We start from the raw sequence: 20,054 nt of genomic DNA, 5'->3' as shown, positions 1-20,054 counted from the left end.
AAATGCTCAAGATGAAATTAGCATACCCACATCAGATTTGTTTATTTATACGCATATAGCAGAGCGTCACGGTGATGCAAGGGGTCAGTCCTGCTCTTTAAGGATTGGAATGCAGTATTACTTTTTTCATCTCTTGAAAGTGACCTCTGTTATATCAAAGAATTGATGATAGAACAATTGTGCAATTTTAAAAAATAGACAGGATGCATTATACATTCCACTGTTTGTACTGATTCAGACACTAGAATTTCTGAGCTACCGCCATGTAGACATAATGAAATCAAAAAAAGTTTTATCTTCTTTACACGCCCTGGTGCACTCTGGCCATTACATATATTTACCTGTACTATTCAGAGACATATCATGGCAGATTCTGGGGATTTGTAAACAGATCACAGGGGACCTACAGGCAGCTCTATATTCCTACCAACAATCACTCAGACAATTTCCACTCCATAAGATACAATCTGCTACAATAATCAGAATCATAATATTGATTTACAAAATGTATTTCAGTTAATTTATAAAGACAATTTAGACAAATATTTTAGTTTCGTACCTTGAGTCTGAGTTGTTATTTACTCAACAACCATTATGAAATCTGCTGCACATAATGCTAGAATCATCTCGTAACAGTTTACTCTTGTTTAACAAGGATTTAGTTGTAGGTTAATAACATGCCCCTCTGTACTCCGAACTACCACCACATAGACAAGAACTGAACCATAAACCTTTATGAAGTAACAGTCATTTCTAAAAGGTCTTCATAGGAAGATCTGAAGTGCTGAGAACTGTCTGTCTGAATGAACATATTATTTAATGATGCAATCAATTTTATCGATAAATAAGACTCTGACCAATACAATACATACGTTGATGCTGTAATTATTTTTTTTTTCATTGAACTACATATTCTATGTAAGATTTAATTCAAATTCAATAAATTTGTCAAATGTGTTTCAAGAAAGGGTCAATTGTTTAACATATAGAGCTTATTCCTTGTCATTAATTCAAAGATTCGAGCTTTTTTCATTATACAGTCACTGTGATAAGTGAAGATACCGAACAGTAAGCATGCGTATAATCCAATGAAACAATACAAATTTTGAGCAGAGCTGTGCTTGTCGTTTAAAATTGTGGTTTTTGTACATATGTAGTCGGAGACAATATGCACCTATCCTCACTGCACATATTGTTGTCCATCGACACATATTGTCGCCGGCTGAAAAATTTAATTATACATGAACATATTGTCGCTTGCGACATTATATGCGCCTATCCTCACGGCACATATATTGTCGCACCACAATTAAGGCTGCTTAAGGATCTTTTTGTAGTTCTGTGAATGCAATTTGTTTGTAAATCACAAGGTGGTGTCTCGTAGACTTTTCATGCATAGCGATTGTGACGGTACATTTTGTCGTCCTGTACAAATTGTCGCCGACTACATACCCTCATTCATACATAAACCTAACCCTCATTCCACATATTGTCGTCTATCGGTCGCAGGCTGAAAAATCATAAATGTAAATATTATCGCTGGCGACAATATATACATACCCTTAGAACATATATTGTCGCTTCACTGTTAGAGTCACAAGCAGTTATATGGATGATGATAATAATAATGTCGAAAATTATCTCAATTTTCATGAAATCGCTTATTTGTCACCTTTTCAACTCAGCTATTGCAATGAACGCTGTATTTAGTACGCATGTGTACAGGTAAACTGTGAAAAGGAAAACAGCACAAATGACATATAATTTCTCTCTCTCTCTCTCTGATGTTTTAGAGGTCCTCTCTGCTCTGCTCCCAATTTGTATCGTTTCAATGGCCTTTTTGAACTTGATTAGTTTGTTATCATCATATTTCTATCTAAAAATCGTTAAATCGAACGTACATGAGAAATGTATCTCTCTAAAAATATCACTTACCTCCAGCGTCGATGCTTTTTGTGGAAAACAGACGTGCCTACCCTTTTCATTGCTGAGGAGTAATTTCTATCCTTATTTGGTGGAATCAAAGAGACAAAGGCGTAATTCTTCGAATTTTCCTATTTCAGTGTTTGACTGATTTAATACAATCTAAATCAGACTCCTACGTTGCATATCATAATTAGAAACGTAAGAATTATTTTTGTCTCATTTATTAACATGAATTTTATGTTCTGCAAAGCATCGGCATCATTAAATCCAAACAATTTAGTCTTGAAAATAAACAATTCCATTCTTACTGACGTTTGTTGTTAACTTAAAACTAATTCAATCTTTCCATTGTATTAATAACACGTGTTTCTGCCTAATTCTATACCGTCACCGTAGCTCATTTTATAAGAGCGTTCGCCTCCGTGATTAGAAGGTCGTGGGTTCAAACCCAGGCCACAACCCAAGTCGATAAAAAAAAAGAAAAAAAAAAATAGGTAGCAACTATTCCTTCGCCAAGCGCTCGGCTCTTTGAAGTGAAAGTTGCGGGTCTTTCGGATGAGACCTTAAACATAAGTAATTAGAGCTCACTTCAATGAATGTTGTCTTTAAGTAAGGCAAAGTCCCACACTAAGAGAAAGGCCGAAAACGAAAGGGTAGGCAGGTCTGAAAATTTATTACGATGTCATGGCAAGTTGCAAAACAAACATAATAGGACACTAAATATTCTTCTTCCCCATGAAAATTCATGACATTAATATTCACTGAAACACCTCGAAAACGACCTTATTTTTTTCATTAAGTTGTCATAAGGATCGAATAACCTTTATAAATAATGATGGCACTCTTATAAATTTTATGAAGACAAGAGCATTACTCTCATGTATTTTACATAAAGTATACTTTAATGTTTGATGAAATATCAAAGAAAATGTTGATACATGTATAATTGAGATTTAATTTTTCACTTCATGTTTGTCGCACTACAGGTAATTTGTCCGCCTTGTTCAATCATCTTCTTATATGAAAACAAACGCATTATTCTGATGTATGTATGTTTTAATCAACATGTTTACTGTACTTCATTCTACAAATAAAACAGAAGTTTCTAGACATAAATCACTGAACATGATTTTAAGTTTATAAAAATATGTTTCATCCTCCATCAATAAAACATTTCTGTATTTCAGAAAGACAACAAAATATGACGTCATTTATCTGTCTTTGTGATATTGGAGTCCCCTCCATTTGTTTGTTCCATAGCACTTCTTGTACTTTATAAGCTTAAATATCATTTCTTACTCTTCTTAGATGAACTTGATCTGCTGTTGGTTAAAGAAAACAAAATCAAATATATTACACAAAAATAAATTAAGAATAAAATGTACCCATGTAGTAAAAAAACATTTTCATCTATTCATTTTCAATTTCGTTTTTAAAGTATTGAATGAACATTTTTGCAAACCAGAATTTCTGAACTTTGCTCTACTTGTAAAGAAGGATACGATTTGTCCCTTGTTTTTTCTTTGCTTTTACTTTTGTCTTTTGATTTTGACTTCTGTTGGGAATCATCTGTTGGTTCCTCCTGTTTAAAACAAATTTAAAAATACAAGTGAAAACAACACCAATGTTTCATTCTCTTTTGCATATCTTTTTTATTTACAGGAATGAACTTTTTTTAAATTTACAAATAGGAACATTAATTTTTTTTTATAATAGGAATGAACCTTTTTCTTTAACTTTAGAAATCGCAACAAGAAGCATGATTTATCGGCCATTTCATTTGCAATGCACACAACTAGGAACTTTTAATGAAAATAAAGAGTAATAATAATAATTATCAATATGGTTTTATAGATCTGCTAACCTTGACCTTAATTTTAACATGGCCGTCTAGTCTATCCCTGGACTGGTCACGTTTGCTGTGATGTTTATCGGAATCTCCATTTATCTTTGAACTGGAATGACCTACAAAAAACATGGCAGTTATATGAAAATTTAAGAGAGCTATTAGAAGAATATACACATAAAAGAACTAAGAATAGGTTGCAAAGATAAAAAATTATTTTCTTTCTTTTTCCTGAAACATACAATGCTGCATGGTTTACATACTTAGCGAGTCAATTTCCTTTTCAGTTTGATTTGACTTGCTGTGTTGTATTTTATAACTATCTTGAAATTCTATACTTCAGTTTATTCTTTCTTACTGTGTTTGGTTTCCTTACTTACGTTTACTCCGTTGAGGTTCTACACTTCAGTTTATTTTGACTTATCTACACTTCAGTTTATTTCACCTTATCTATACTTCAGTTTATAATTAGTTTGACTCTTAGGGTTCTACAATTTAATTTAATTTGACTGTTTTTGACTGCTTTCTTTGGTTGGGTTGAGATTCTACACTTCAGTCTTTTTTGGCCGAGTTTGTTTTCTAAACCTCAGCTTATTTTGACTTTATTGGGGTTCTACACTTCAAATTTACTCGACTCTCTAAGTTGAGAATCAACGCTTCTATTTATTTTCACCTACTGTGTTGGGGGTTCTACCTTTCAGTTTATATTGACTCTGTTGAGGTTCTATACTTCAGTCTATTTTGACGGTGTGTTGTCCTACAATTCAGTTTACTTTGAGTTTGTTGAGGTCCTATACTTCAGTTTACTTCCTGTGCTAAGGTTTTACACTTCAGTTTACTTTGACTTTGTTGAAATATTATACTTTAATTTATTTTGATTTACTGTGTTTGGGTTTCATACTCCAGCTTACTTTGACTGTATTTGGGGTTCTACACTTCTGTATCCTTTGTTGAGGTGCAACACTAGTTTACTTTTATTGTGTTGGAGCTCTACACTTCAGTTTACTGTTTTGAGGTTCTACACATCAGTTTACTTTGTGTTGAAGTTCTACACTTCAGTTTAATTTGTGTTGAGGTTCTACACTTTAGTTTACTTTGTGTTGAGGTTCAACACATCAGTTTATTTTGTGTTGGGGTTCTACACTTCATTTTAATTTGTGTTGAGGTTCTACACTTTAGTTTACTTTGTGTTGAGGTTCAACACATCAGTTTATTTTGTGTTGGGGTTCTACACTTCAGTTCAATTTGTGTTGAGGTTCTACACTTTAGTTTACTTTGTGTATGTATTTACACCAGTTAATTTATACTTACTGTGTTGGGGTTCTACATTTCTGTGTACCTTGTGTTTGTATCTACATTGAAGTTAAACTTACTATGCTGAGGTTCAACACTTCTACGTCTCTTTGTTTCTCCCTCACTTGCTCCGTCGGGATAATCCTGAAAAAGTACAAATTTGATAATGAATCTGCATTAATATGTCAGAAAGATTTTAAGTTAGTACAAATGATTCATGGACACGCAAGTGTTTTTTTTTTAAATCAAAGCTTAACCTTAGATGACGTGATTAGTGGGAGAAGAGGCCATCTATTGGCATTATACTCGTCTACTCCACGTAAATTTTAGTTTAAGTTAATCATTTGTCTGTTGTTTTATAGAATAATTTCTTATTCTTTAGAATTAAAATCTAAATTATGAATCAACCTTTCATTTCTGGCATCATATCTCTTCAAATACGATGAGAGGTCATGAAAATGATGACATTTATATATCTACCTAAATTTTCAATTTGGAAAATTTGGAACAAAGTAAAACCTTGTGCTTCAGCAATATTCTTACTACTTCCAAAAATTTGGCTGCTATGATAAATCTCGTTTATTAATTCTGTAGACGTAAATATACTTGAACTAAGTTAATGTATATACTTTTTAAGGTTCATCGATACTCTGATAAGAGAGATAACTCTTAATGACATAAATTTCTATTATTCCTTTACGAGTTTGTCAAGTTGAAGTGTCTTTTTTGTCCAATTTTGCCCCGCAAGCTATGCTATAACTGTTTGTATTCTACTAAACAAATATATTTCTTTCGGAAAATCATAAGAGTTAAGGAAACATTTTATATGAGTGATGGTTTATGAACCTTAATGATTTGAAAATCTATGCATTAAATTATATTAATAAATTTATATTAGTATTAAAAACACGATTGGAGAAATGAACGGTCCAATGGACACTTGAGGAAGTATTTCACTTTGAATCGTAGAAATCTTTCGGAAAATACTGTTCATATTTCCTTCTCTGATGTGTTGATGTCCAAATAAAGTCAAATAATCAAATGAAAAGGGTAAATATATCAAACTGTGAACATTGTCATAATTCCTATATGATGATTCAAAATATATATTGCTTAATTAATATTTGTTGTCATGTTTGTTATGTGATTAGCACTGTTCATAGAAAATTTACACGAAATGGAATCTGTTTAAATTACGTCTACCACTTAAAATTACTTGCTAATTTATAAAAAAATCTTAAGCTAAATTTGTACGAAAATATATCAAATCTGGTAATATTGAAATGAGTGGAAGTATTTTAATATTAGACAACCTTTTTACTTTTTTTTTTTTTAATTTTAAGCCTCATTAAATAAAAAAGTAATTCCCAGTAGAATCCTTTTTAACTGCAGTTATATACAATGAAATATACAATCTGAATACAAAAGCATTGAACAAAAGTATCAAGGAAACTTCTTTCTTGATCCATTTGGTATTTATAGTGGTGAATACTTCTTTTTGAGTTTTAAACGTAACGCCCAAGAAGTAACCCTCGATGTCTAGATCAGCATGTTACACCTCATACTAAAAGACTCCAGACATGCCAAATTACAGACGGCGTCGATGTAAAAAAAGAAAATCAAAATTCTGAAGATGCATTAGTAATAGTAGTAGTAATGGACTTTTGCGAGAAGCACTGACTTTTACAGTCGACGGCTTACTTTGACATTTAAGCCTGCCTTTTGTACGGAGGCACGGAATTGAAAATAGTTAAGAAAACCTTAATGGTGTTTATAGGTATTTTGCTTTGGGAACCAACATGATTAACTGGTATGCAATCAATGCAAGAGATGATGGGAGGCAGAATTACATAGCTTAAATTACCTTGTTCGTGAGGGTTAATGCCTCCTTTCAATCTCATTTTCTGAAAGAATCGAATAAGGAAGAAAAAACTTCCGAAAGGAAATCTAAGCAAGAGTTGGTCAATGTGGGAAGGAAGGGGATTACGATTAGAGTGGTTGCCGTTCCCTTTCTAGACGTAATATATGCTTTGAAATGACCCATAATTATCGCTTAATTAGCTGTGAAGCTTAATATTTATATCGCAAAAGAGCTTCCATATACTGTCCTAGTGTAAAAGTAAGCCGCCGATTGTAAAAGTCAGCGCTTCTCGCAGAAGTCCACTAGTAGTAGCCTAAATATAATTTTCAGAGATTTGTTTGTTTATTGTTGTTTAATGTCCCTCTGGAGAATTTTTCATTCATATGGAGACGCCACCACTTGCCGGTGGGGAGCTGCAAATTGAGCAGTGAGGGATCTTTTCGTGCCAGCACCTACTGCAACACGGGACTTCGGTTTATACGGTTTCATCCGAAGGACCGGTCTCCACGTCCCACAGTGGGATTCAAACCCGCGATGTAAGGATCAACTCCTTACTCCGCGACTCCAGGGCAAACGCTCTAACCACTGCGCCACGCAGGCGACTTCCCAGATTTATACAGCATGCCTAAAGTACGTAGTTCACATTTTCTTTTATCTTTCTGGACAAGCACCTTTTGATTTTTAATACTTGTGTTTAACATTTATCACATAAATACGAAGTACAATTCAAAAAAGTTTAACAATGCCTTGCCTTGGCTCTTTTACGCTACAAAATGATAAACTTCCCTGAATTAAAAAAAACGTTATTTATGGTTGAAAAAGAGATTGTCGTAGTATTACATAAAAAAGAAATCTGATGATAAATAAGATCTAATCATAATTAAAAGCGTTCTAATTCTGAAATAGAAACCTGTCACTAACTGTAAGGACCTTACCAGACTCATCCGTTTTCTGTCCTTCCTCTCGCGTTCTCTCTCATTTGATGGACTCTGTACAATATACACAAGTTGTTAGGGTAAGATTTTATACAGTATAAAAAACTCAACATGGGCGACTCTGAGTTAGTATGCGACTACGTACAATACTTGGAAATTGTCATATATACTCTACAAGGGGACCACCTTGCAAAGACAAAAAAGCTGTTATATGACAGTTCAACAATGTCGATGACTGAAAATTTACAAATTGTCTTACATTTTCCTATAATGGCAGCTCCATGTAATGCAGGTTAAAATGTGAAGATACAAACACTGATCAATCTCATAAATTCACTAAATCCAGTAAACAAAGCGAATCGTGATTAGGGCAAAAACATAAACCCCCGGAAAAAAAGAAGCAGAAACAGACGTGAGATCAGGTGCCTAAAAGAAGTAAGCATCCCCGGAAGCATCGACCGGAAGGGTTTAGGTTGACATACTGACATATATACCAGCATTAAAAGGCTATGGGTGACTCTGTACAATATATATGTCACACAATATGGGTGACTCTGTCCAATAATAATTATAAATTGCTACACAATGTTTAACTCTATATGGCCAAACCTATACAATAATTAAAACCTTTTTTTTTTTTACCTCGAAACGTACATTTGGTACAATATACTTGTTAAACTGAAAGGAAGATAATGCTACACAACTAGTCTTTCTGCACCTTTCATTAACAGGGTCATATATCTGGTACCTGATGTACAGTTTAAACAACCTATTTTTACTTTCGACCATAAAGAACTGTGTAACAATACAAGGAATCAATGAAACCAATCAGAAAACGTCTAATTATATTTTATAGAAATGAATGCTAACTTTTACGTATACTGTATATACGTTGATATTGATTACCAACTTTTTATGCATTGACTTAATCACGCTTCTCATTCTGTAAATGCTAAGTGTACTTATAATTAGTAACAAATACTTTCTAACTGGATTTATAACGATTTTCTTTGGGTGAGTAGTTTGATTTATTATATACATTCTTTTTTCACGGGGTCATAATTAGGCGGAATCACAATATCTCATCAATCCGCGAGTAGAAAATTCCGTGGATATCTGCCACTGCATGTCTTACATGTACTTTAAGTATGCTGTGACCGCGTACATTACACAAAATAATAACATGCAGAAAAATAACCAAACTGCTGTCCAGGGTATAATGACGGTTAGGGATAATTACAGAATTTAACAATTATTCCTTGTAAAACACATTAATAAATGCATTAAATCAACACGTTCTCGCGTATAGAGAGGTTTGAAAATTTCCATGGTTTTCACCTTGCCAAGATGAGCGGTGGGGTAAATAAGAGCAAACTTCACAAGGGCTTCTTACATGTAAAATTCTACCTCTGAGAACAAACCAAAATACGCCTGTGCGATAATGCACCCATTCTGGGTTTCATATTTATTGTAAATTAAAATTCATCAAATCACATCAAGGTCGAAAAAATTTTCTTTCTAAGAAATGTTCTCTTAAGATGTATAAGCATTTCAATATGTAATTTTATCATGTTTATGGGTTTATTCGTGTACGAAGTACTTGAAAAGAAAAATGAATCCCGATTTTCGGAAAATATGACTCGAGATCGAAGTCAAACTTTTGTTTCATCAATATGTATCAAAAAAGGTGTTGGCTAAAATAATGATGTACAATAGTCGAAAAAGAGCCAAACCCAGAAAGTGTAAGTAAATGTCATAGGGGAGGTCAAAATAACAGAATTTCTGGACACCTGTTACGTTCCAGATTTGATCGTAAGGATAGATGAATTGAACCAAAAGTCTGACAAGACTTTCCTTCTATTTTGTACCAATAACAAGGTTATGTTAGGGATGTAACCTAAAGTGTGACACTAGTTAGCATCAATTATTAGTACTACGGTGCTTGGTTTCGTCTTTTCATGTAGCAATTTCAATTAAAATCTGTCCAAAATTATGGGTGGTACACTTTTGAAAGAATTTCAAGGATATTTTTTTTAATAATCGTGGCAAAACTTCTTTGTAAAATGTTTAATTGAAATCGAAACAAAACTGAGGGAAGAATTACAATATAAAGAGGCATAGACAAAGTTGCATTGTCGCTTTGTTTACAATTTTGAATTACTTTGTAACTTCAGCTTAATGATCTTTAATATTCAAAAGTATTCTTCATACTTAAATTCTATCTGATCAATAAAAAAAGGCTCACCGAGGGAAGGGGGGACTAGTCAACAGGGGATGTGTTCTTCTCCTATGCACCTTATTCAGCCTATGGAATGTGTTTTATGCCCTGATTTACAGATTTGTATCGTTTGTATTATTTTTTTAGATCGATCGCTGTTCGTTATCTTCACCTACTTCATCAAATATCTGGACACTTATTGTTTTGTTTACGGTTTTACTTGGTTTATTACCACCCTGCAACGGAGTTGTGTGTATACATATGCGAGTTAGTTTGTCCTTTGTGCCAAACGGGGGTGACGTATATTGCACTGATTTATAAATATGCTCTTTGCGAGGGGATGCTCCGCTTTGCGGTGCCCTTATTTGAGCCTTCGCCTCAGGTGAGCTAAAAACTGTTGACACTGACCTAAAAAATTAGGAAGCCATTTTTTGTAATTTAACCTGTGTATAAGAATTGATGGCTATAAAACAAACTTAAGGGTTCTCAAGATACTGGGAATGATTTGATGAAGGAAAGGGGGGGGGGGGATCCATGACAAAATATTAAGCCAATTTGAATATGAATTTAACATACTGGACACTGCCTATTAAAAATCTGAGTAGTCTGATTTTTTTATGTTTCTAGAGCTCGGAAAATACCTTTCCTAAATCGATATCTTTCACGATATTTTGATCATGACACAATAGAAATCAAACAATTCTAAATTAGTAATATTTTTTTTATGTATTGAAATGAACAAACTATTTCTTCACTAGCAAGAATAAGAAGTCCATAGAATCTGTATATCTAAAACAAAACTATTTTACAACTGTAATTTATAGTTATAAGTAGCATATTTTTATTTAATTAAAACCCAAAATGTTAACTAGACAGAAAAACAAGAGGCCCAGGGGCCACTTCGCTCACCTGAGCACTATGGCTAGGAAAAAGCAGAAATCAGTTCAGTCTTGAAAGGTTGAAAAGTTTAAATAAAAAAGTGGTTCGGGGGGGGGGGGGGGGGTCATGAATTGAACAAATTTGAATCTACATTATCTGAGGATGCTTCCAGTTAAATATGACCAATCATGGCTTTGCTGTTCTTGAGAAGATTTTTAAAGATTTTTCCTATATATTCCTATGTAAAACTTTGATCGCCCATCGTGGCCCCACCCGGCCCCGGGGTCATGATTTGAACAAACTTAAATCTACACTATCTGAGGATGCTACCATATAAATATGACTAATCATGGCTTTGCTGTTCTTGAGAAGAATATTTTTAAAGATTATTCCTATATATTCCTATGTAAAACTTTGATCACCCATTGTGGCCCCACCCGACCCCCGGGGGTAATGATTTGAACAAATTTGAATCTACACTACCTGAGGATGCTTCCACATAAGTTTCATATTTTCAAGCGTAGTGGTTCTTGAGAAGAAGATTTTTTAATGATGCCATTAATTTTTCCCGAAATTCTTAATTATCTCCCCTTGGAAGAAGGCGTGGCCCTTCATTTGAACAAACTTGAATCTCCTTTACCCAAGGATACTTTGTGGCAAGTTTGGTTGAAATTGGCCTAGTGGTTCTTGAGAAGAAAATGAAAATGTGAAAAGTTTACAACAACGACTACAACAATGACAATGGACAAATTTTGATCAGAATAGCTCACTTGAGCCTTTGGCTCAGGTGAGCTAAAAAGAGCTTGAGAGTTTGTTTGCAATATTTCTACCTATGCATTGTCCTTACACAGAATTGACTTATCTTTCATCAATTTGAATCATATTTCATATAAATTGTAGATGAAGACATAATGGGCCTACAGACATACTCTTTATTGTATCTCGATGAATTATATTAAAGTGTGTACTTTCATGTGTATGACATAAATATGTATGCATATAGATAATGTATATACATAGCCAAATACTATTATTTTTGCTGAGAACTAATGTAAACGTATAAATGCTATATGGTTTGTTATCCCTATTCATGCCTATTTTTTCCTTCAATCATGCAAGCCTTTCTCTCTTGTGTATATGTATATTGTATTACATGTGTATGACTCTATATGAATATTTACAATGCACTTTCTTTTGCCCCTTGAAGGCCCTTAATTGGTCAATAACATAAACTGAATTGAATATATAACACCGGGTAACTGTGATCTACTTCTGGATCAGAAAATTATATTCACACAGTAAGTTTAATGCCTCTGTAATCCAAGATTCAGGGGTATATAGTTTTTGCCCTGTCCATCCGTCTGTCAGTTTGATGGCCAAAACTTCAACCTTGCCTACAACATTCAATTGGTTGTAACTATGGCTTTCATATTTCACATCTATTTTTTGTGACAAGACTTTTTTGGGGGTACCAACATATTTGACCTCTTGACCTTGGAGTTTGACCCACTTTTGCAAAAATTTACCAAATTTTAACATTGGCCATGACTTTTCAACAGTTGGTGCTAGGGCTTTCATATTTCACATGTGTATTCATTGTGACAAATCATTTTCATGGGAATTAATATTTTTGACCTCTTCACCTAAGAGTTTGACATACTTTTAAAAATCTTTAATCTTGGCCATAACTTTTGAAAAAGTTAGAACTAGGGCTTTTATATTTCACATGTGCATTCCTTGTGACAAGACCTTCCATTGGATACCAACAATTTTTTACCTTTTGACTTTGATACTTGATCTACTTTTGAAAAACTTAACCTTTGGCACTTTTGAGCATTTAGTACAAGGGCTTTAATATTTCACAGGTGTATTCCTTGATACAAGACCTTTCTCTGGATACCAACAATTTTCACTTTTTAACCTTTACCTTAGAGCTTGATATACTTTTAAAAAACTTTAACCTTAACCATTTTGAACAGTTGGTGTTAGGGCTTTTATATTGTCTTGCCACGAGTAATACATCTATGAAATACGAAAACCCTCATATTAACTATTCAAATCTTATGTACAAGGTTAATTTTTTTTTTTTTTTAAAGTGGGTCAAAATCTAAGGGAAAGTCAAAATTTTAATACCCGTGGAAAAGTCTTGTCACAATGAATACACAAGTGAAGCATAAAAGCCCTAGCACCAACTGTTCAGAAGTTATAGCCAAGGTTAAAGTTTGGCAATTGTTTGCAAAATGGGTCAAACTCTAAGGTCAAGAAGTTAACAAGAGGCCCATGGGCCTTGAATTGCTCTTCTGATAAAGTGTACAACCTATCACTTCTATTTGAAGCCTCAAAGTATCCTGTATATTTAGATAAACCCTTGAAATTCCAATTCACACTCTGAGAACCCAAGATGATTCTAAGCCAATTAGTACCTGAGAGTCGGTCATGGTGACCTACTTATCACTTGTCATTCTCTGAAGACCCATCAACTAAGTTTGATGATTCTAAGCCAATTAATACCTAAAATATTTTTTAAAATTATAACCATAAAATTTTATAAGTAGGTCAAAGTGACCTACTTTTCAATTGTTTTACTCCAAGGACCCAAGATGCAAAAGTTTGATGATTCTAAGCCAATTAGTACCTATAATATTTAATTAAAGCCATAAATTTTCAAAAGTAGGTCACCGTGACCTACTTTTCAGTTGCTGTACTCCGAGGACCAAAGATACATCGACTGACAAAGTTTGATGATTCTAGCCAATAAGTACCCAAAATATTTAATTACAGCCATAAATTTTCAAAAGTAGGTCACGGTGACCTATTTTTCAGTCAACCTACTCTAAGGACCAAAGATGCATCAACTGACAAATTTTGACGACTCTAAACCAAATAATTCCTGAAAATATTTAATACAGCCATAAAATTTCAAAAGTAGGTCACGGTGACCTTCTTTTCAGTTGTTGTACTCCGAGGACCCAAGACGCATCAACTGACAAAGTTTAAAGATTCTAAGCCAATTAGTACCCGAAATATTTGACTAAAGCCATAAATTTTCATAAGTAGGTCACCGTGACCTACTTTTCAGTTGTTGCACTCCGAGGACCCATGACGCTTAAACTGACAAAGTTTTATGATTCTAAGCCAATTAGTACCCAAAATATTTTATTAAAGCCATAAATTTTCCGAAAGTATGTCATGGTGACCTACTTTTTAGTCGACCTACTCCGAAAACCCATGAGGCATCAACTGACAAAGTTTGATGATTCTAAGCCAATTAGTACCTGAAATATTTAATTAAAGCCATAAATTTTCAAAAGTAGGTCACCGTGACCTACTTTTTAGTCGACCTACTCTGAAGACCAAAGATGCATCAACTGACAAAGTTTGATGATTCTAAGCCAATTAGTACCAAAAATATTTAATTAAAGCCATAAATTTTCAAAAGTAGGTCACTGTGACCTACTTTTTAGTCGACCTACTCCGAAGACCCATGAGGCATCAACTGACAAAGTTTGATGATTCTAAGCCAATTAGTACCCGGAATATTTAATTAGAGCCATAAATTTTCAAAAGTAGGTCACGGTGACCTACTTTTTAGTCGACCTACTCTGAATACCCAAGAGGCATCAACTGACAAAGTTTGACGATTCTAAGCCAATTAGTACCCGAAATATTTAATTAACACCATAAATTTTCAAAAGTAGGTCACTGTGACCTACTTTTTAGTCGACCTACTCTGAAGACCCAAGATGCATCAACTGACAAAGTTTTATGATTCTAAGCCAATTAGTACCTGAAATATTTAATTATAGTCATATAAATTGAAAAGTAGGTCACTGTGACCTACTTTTCAGTTGACCTTTTTTGAGGACCCAAGATGCATCAACTTACAAAATTTTATGATCATAGGACTTAAAATGTCCAAATTATGCCTCTAAAACGCTTTGAAATCGAATGCCTGCAAAGTTCAAAAAAGTACGTCACTGTGACCTACTTTTTAATAAATATGTTTTATGGCCCCAAGATGCATCATCTTACAAGATTTAATGATTCTAAGCCTCCCCGTATTCGAATTAATGACCGTAATTGTTTTAAAAAAGATTAGCCATAAAATTCAAAAAGTAGGTCAAGGTGACCTACTTTTTAGTTGACGTACTTTGTGGACCCAAGATGCATCAACTGACAAAGTTTGATGATTCTAAGCCAATTAGTACCCGGAATATTTAATTAGAGCCATAAATTTTCAAAAGTAGGTCACGGTGAGCTACTTTTTAGTCGACCTACTCTGAAGACCCAAGAGGCATCAACTGACAAAGTTTGACGATTCTAAGCCAATTAGTACCCGAAATATTTAATTAACACCATAAATTTTCAAAAGTAGGTCACTGTGACCTACTTTTTAGTCGACCTACTCCGAAGACCCAAGATGCATCAACTGACAAAGTTTTATGATTCTAAGCCAATTAGTACCTGAAATATTTAATTATAGTCATATAAATTGAAAAGTAGGTCACTGTGACCTACTTTTCAGTTGACCTTTTTTGAGGACCCAAGATGCATCAACTTACAAAATTTTATGATCATAGGACTTAAAATGTCAAAATTATGCCTCTAAAACGCTTTGAAATCGAATGCCTGCAAAGTTCAAAAAAGTACGTCACTGTGACCTACTTTTTAATAAATATGTTTTATGGCTCCAAGATGCATCATCTTACAAGATTTAATGATTCTAAGCCTCCCCGTATTCGAATTAATGACCGTAATTGTTTTAAAAAAGATTAGCCATAAAATTCAAAAAGTAGGTCAAGGTGACCTACTTTTTAGTTGACGTACTTTGTGGACCCAAGATGCATCAACTGACAAAGTTTGATGATCATAGGCCTTAAATTGTTCAAAATATGCCTCTAAATCATTTTGAAAAAGAATGGCCGCAAAATTTAAAAAGTAAGTCACCGTGACCTACTTTTGAGTCAACATGATATGAGGTCCTTAGATGCACCAACTGACAAGATTTGATGGTCCTAGTCCTTATAGTAAGCAAAATATCAACATTTTAATAAAATGTAATTTTTGGTCAACTTTGAAGTGACCTTGAGACCACGCCCTTTGCCCCAGGGTAAATCCCCGTGCAAATTTTAATCTACAACATATCCTCATCCTTTTGTGTAAGTTTGGTGATAATCTGCCCAGTGGTTCTTGAGAAGAAGATTTTTTAGCAACCAGTACTTTTGTTTCTATTTTCCTAATTATCTCCCCTTGTTAAAGGGTCACAACCCCAGTTTTAGTATAAAAGGGAGCCCTTGGGCCAAGGATACCCTGTGACAAATTTGACAATAATTGGCCAAGGGGTTCTTGAGTTATGGCCCATATTCTAAAAAGTTTACGCACACCGCACACCACACAAATGGCCATAGCATTAGCTCTTTGAGCCTTTGGCTCAGAAGAGCTAAAAATGCTGGAACCCAAAGAAAGGTCCATACAGAATACACAGAAATATAAAAACAATAGCTCCATAAATCAAACATTGTGGGCATGGTTAAAGTTTTTGCAGACAGACAGGGTAAAAAACTATAAACCCCAAATCACTGATTTGGGGGAGGGGGGGGGGGGGGGGGACACATGAATACCACCCACCTTCTGCCCTTTCAAAATAAAAATTGACTAAGAAAGCAAATGATCTAGAAACAAAAATGCTGACAGATATACATAGATGGCCAATTAAAATATAACTTTGTACAAGTTCAAATTGAACCAGACAAGTAGATACGTGCATTTCAATACCCTATAAGACTGAAGAACCAGTTGTATTCAAATTATTATCTATCTTTATCTATGGATGAGGACAACCACGTGATCTGACAGAAATTTTGACTCACCTTTCTGTGACGATCCCGAGTTTCACTGTGGTCCCGGTCCTGACGAAAAAGGAAAAAGAAATGAAAAACAAACATCCAGGTGGTCTCTGGCACCACTGGTCACCTGTGGGCTCTGCTGACTTCCCCATGCATCTAAAAATTCCCTATCACACACCCTAACACCCCTCAGCCAGGTGTTTAGCACTTTTACTAAATTTTGAATAATTTGATGTGAAAAGATGGTACATAAAGCAACAAGTGCAACTTAAAAGCTTCTTAAAATTCTCTACCGTGATTAGAAAGTGATATAGGTGTAAATTTCAGAAAATCAACCATCTGTAATGTCTAAAATTAAAATGAAGAGGAAAAATGTAAAAGGTTATGTTTACCATCTCTTTGTTTCAAGTTTGGCTTAAATTTATTGAACACCCCTTATTAAACTGTAAAAACTGTAAATTTCTTAATATGGAGTTGGAAAAAATGTATGAGGATATCTGGAAATAACAAATACAATCATTATCTCCCTTTAATTACTGCTGTAAAAGAATTACATAGAGACAATTCAACTTGTCTTTTTCATTTTTAAATAAAAAACATTAATTCACAAGATGTAACATTTATAATTAACATAATGATTTTTTCCTAACAAAGCTGTTCACTGACATTTCAATTTGAACACATGATATAATACTCATTAAAAAAACAACTTCCTTGTTTTACAAAATAAAATTAATAAGAAACAATTTTTTGAATAAATTCTTCCATTCAAGTACATTCAAGCTGAGTCAAGCATTAAGATATGATAGCACAATGGCCTGTCTCTTTTGAAAATGAACCTACCAATTAACCAGTTCATTTCAACATGTTTGTATACCGTATCAAAATGATTAATAAAACTACCAATTAACAAGGTTAAAAGTTGATACGTATTATGTTGTTAATAAAATCCTATTCTAACCTTGTATCATTATTTCTGATATTGTCGTTTGTTAAATGCTGCCTGTACTTTCATATGAAGGCATAAAATAATGCTAAATCTTGATATGAAAAATACACACACAAAAAAAAATGCTGTTGGAATTGTAAAACTCCATAGTTAAAATAATATATATACACTTTTCAGTGTAACAACAAAATCTACAACATATAATAATAAAGACTGATAGAAAAGGATTTCCATTGTAAGCCTTGAGACAAATTTTGTATACCTTCATTAATATTAGCATGAATCACTCAAATATTGAAAAAAAAAATTTAACTGGAATGTACAGCACTTTTACTTGAGGATTTCAACAAATGGATTTCAAATCAACTGAGCTCCTTAATTCCATATGGCACTGAATCTTCAGTGAAGAACAACAGAAACTGTAGCCTTTCTCACAATACTTTCTTCTTCTTGGCCTCTTCATAGCAGAATTTAATTCGCAAGAAACACAAATCTCACAAAATATTAAACCCAAGAAACATCACAATCACATCAAGCTTGTTTCCATGGTATTTGAAGTTTTTGGTCCCCAAATATTCCACAGGAAATCTGGTATTATAGTTCAATATTCTGGTGACTTCTACAACAGTGGGTCGGTACATCATCTTTATCATATTCTGGGAAGGGCAAGAACAAAAAGTAGCAATGGTACCATCATAAAGCAGGAAAAAATATGTAACAGCAAGGACTGGAGGGCTGGCAAGAGAGCATCTTATTTCCAAATGGCAGTGGCTTGTGGCTGAGAAAAATTATTACTGGATTTCTTTGAAACCTGTTAATCAGTGACAGTGGTATCTGGTGTAATGAGGGGATAGCATCAACACATCAGCTGGGAGATAAAATTTCCTTCATCTGGTTAAGTTCTTTTGAGCACAGGAGCCTCATTTCTTCACCACTTCTCACTCAGGAATACACTCAAGTCTTTCATTGATATGGATTTTTCTTCAAATATTTGTAACAACCAAGCCCTGATTTTTCCACAGCTCTTGCAGCAAAGTCTTTCTATAATAACACTTATATCAGATATGAATTGGAGCTGAAATATGACCTCTTGCTCTTTATTCTGGCCTTATCATGCAAATTGCAAGCTTCAGACTTTTCATTAAAATATGGATGCTCAATAAACAGTGGACCTTATGGATAATTTGGAAAAGCAGATATTTATTTTATGCAGTCCCTTCTTATAATAATGGGCATATCAGAATGAATGCAAACAAGCAATGGCTGAGAAAACATATACAATTGGATGGACAGAACATGGTGCTTTGGGAAACTTCTTTAGCAATAGCATCGGCCCAAATTCATTGGCACATCTCTAATTCTTTCTTCCATTATTATTTTCTGGAATGTAGTCCATAAACATCACAATTTTCATCTGGAATACCTTCTGAATAACTCTCTTTTTACATTATTTCATAATCTAAGTTCATTTAAATTTTAAATTTCCCAAGGGAAAGACATTGAAAACTTATTTTCCAACTTTCCTTTTCTTCCAATCAGCTTTCTTTCTCAATTTTAACCTCAATTTTATTCCTCCTCTGAAATAGCTCCTTAACTTCCTGTTTTCCTAAGGATGGCAGGCACAAACCCTAAAACTTAAAAACTGACAAGGCATTTAAATACTGACGATTCCACACACCGCTAGCCTTCCCTGTGAGTGCAGGTGACCCTCTTTCAGCCGTACACAACAAGACACCAATATTACGAGTAGACTTCCGTCATACTAACCTTTGACCCTGAAGCTGAAGAGCTTTCCAATTTTCGACGTTTTGTATCTGAAAAAAGAGACATTATTCCTTATAATTTTTCTCCTTGAGTATGCATGATGACAGTTGTAATTTTGCAAAGCACATTGAAAGATCCACTCACAAGATTTCACACTGTTCTTATTTTCTTATATCCAGACTTGTGTTTCATTGATATTCAAAAACATTGAGAAGATTAAAGGAATGTTAAAGTAAGAAACATCAGGTTGGTTTACTACTGTACAGGTTGTTGTATATCCATGTTCAATAAAGTTTTTCATACATTGGACTACACACACCTACAAGATCAAGCTGCACTCCTCGATTATTAAGCATTTCTTACCTCTCTCATCATGCGACTTGGACGCTGATCTCTCTGGACTTCTCCACGGCCGACTTTCGTGTGCCCCGATGCTGGACGCTCGCTCCCCTCGGTGGTCTTTGTGCTCCCTGTCCTTCGTCTCTGATGGACTGTGTATCCTTTTGAGTTTGATCTTGTCTGTCTTCTCCTCTTTGA

At 34.1% G+C, this 20,054-nt stretch overlaps 1 protein-coding gene across 2 annotated transcripts in view; it reads right to left on the bottom strand.

Annotated features, from left to right (window-relative positions):
- Positions 1–2,961: 2,961 nt before the first annotated feature.
- LOC133174291 (THO complex subunit 2-like) overlaps positions 2,962–20,054 on the bottom strand; it is a 46,917-nt gene continuing 29,824 nt past the window's right edge. Inside the window, exons 34-41 of one of the 2 annotated variants that reach the window (XM_061309378.1) lie at positions 19,881–20,054; positions 19,521–19,567; positions 16,829–16,867; positions 7,862–7,915; positions 5,146–5,209; positions 3,791–3,891; positions 3,429–3,508; positions 2,962–3,248 (exon numbers count right to left, since the gene is read on the bottom strand). The exon at positions 19,881–20,054 is cut by the window's right edge and continues 103 nt beyond it. In XM_061309378.1, the coding sequence (XP_061165362.1) occupies positions 3,215–3,248; positions 3,429–3,508; positions 3,791–3,891; positions 5,146–5,209; positions 7,862–7,915; positions 16,829–16,867; positions 19,521–19,567; positions 19,881–20,054 (593 nt within the window). In that variant the 3' untranslated portion in view covers positions 2,962–3,214. The remainder of the gene's footprint in view (positions 3,249–3,428; positions 3,509–3,790; positions 3,892–5,145; positions 5,210–7,861; positions 7,916–16,828; positions 16,868–19,520; positions 19,568–19,880) is intronic. The other variant, XM_061309379.1, reaches the window with a different exon arrangement.

This window comes from Saccostrea echinata, unplaced genomic scaffold (genome assembly GCF_033153115.1).
Source record: "Saccostrea echinata isolate AGI-Se365-2 ecotype Australia unplaced genomic scaffold, CSIRO_AGI_Sech_v1 ptg000057l, whole genome shotgun sequence".
In the NCBI taxonomy this organism is placed as follows: Eukaryota; Metazoa; Mollusca; class Bivalvia; order Ostreida; family Ostreidae; genus Saccostrea; species Saccostrea echinata.
This window is presented reverse-complemented; position numbering and strand designations above follow the sequence as displayed.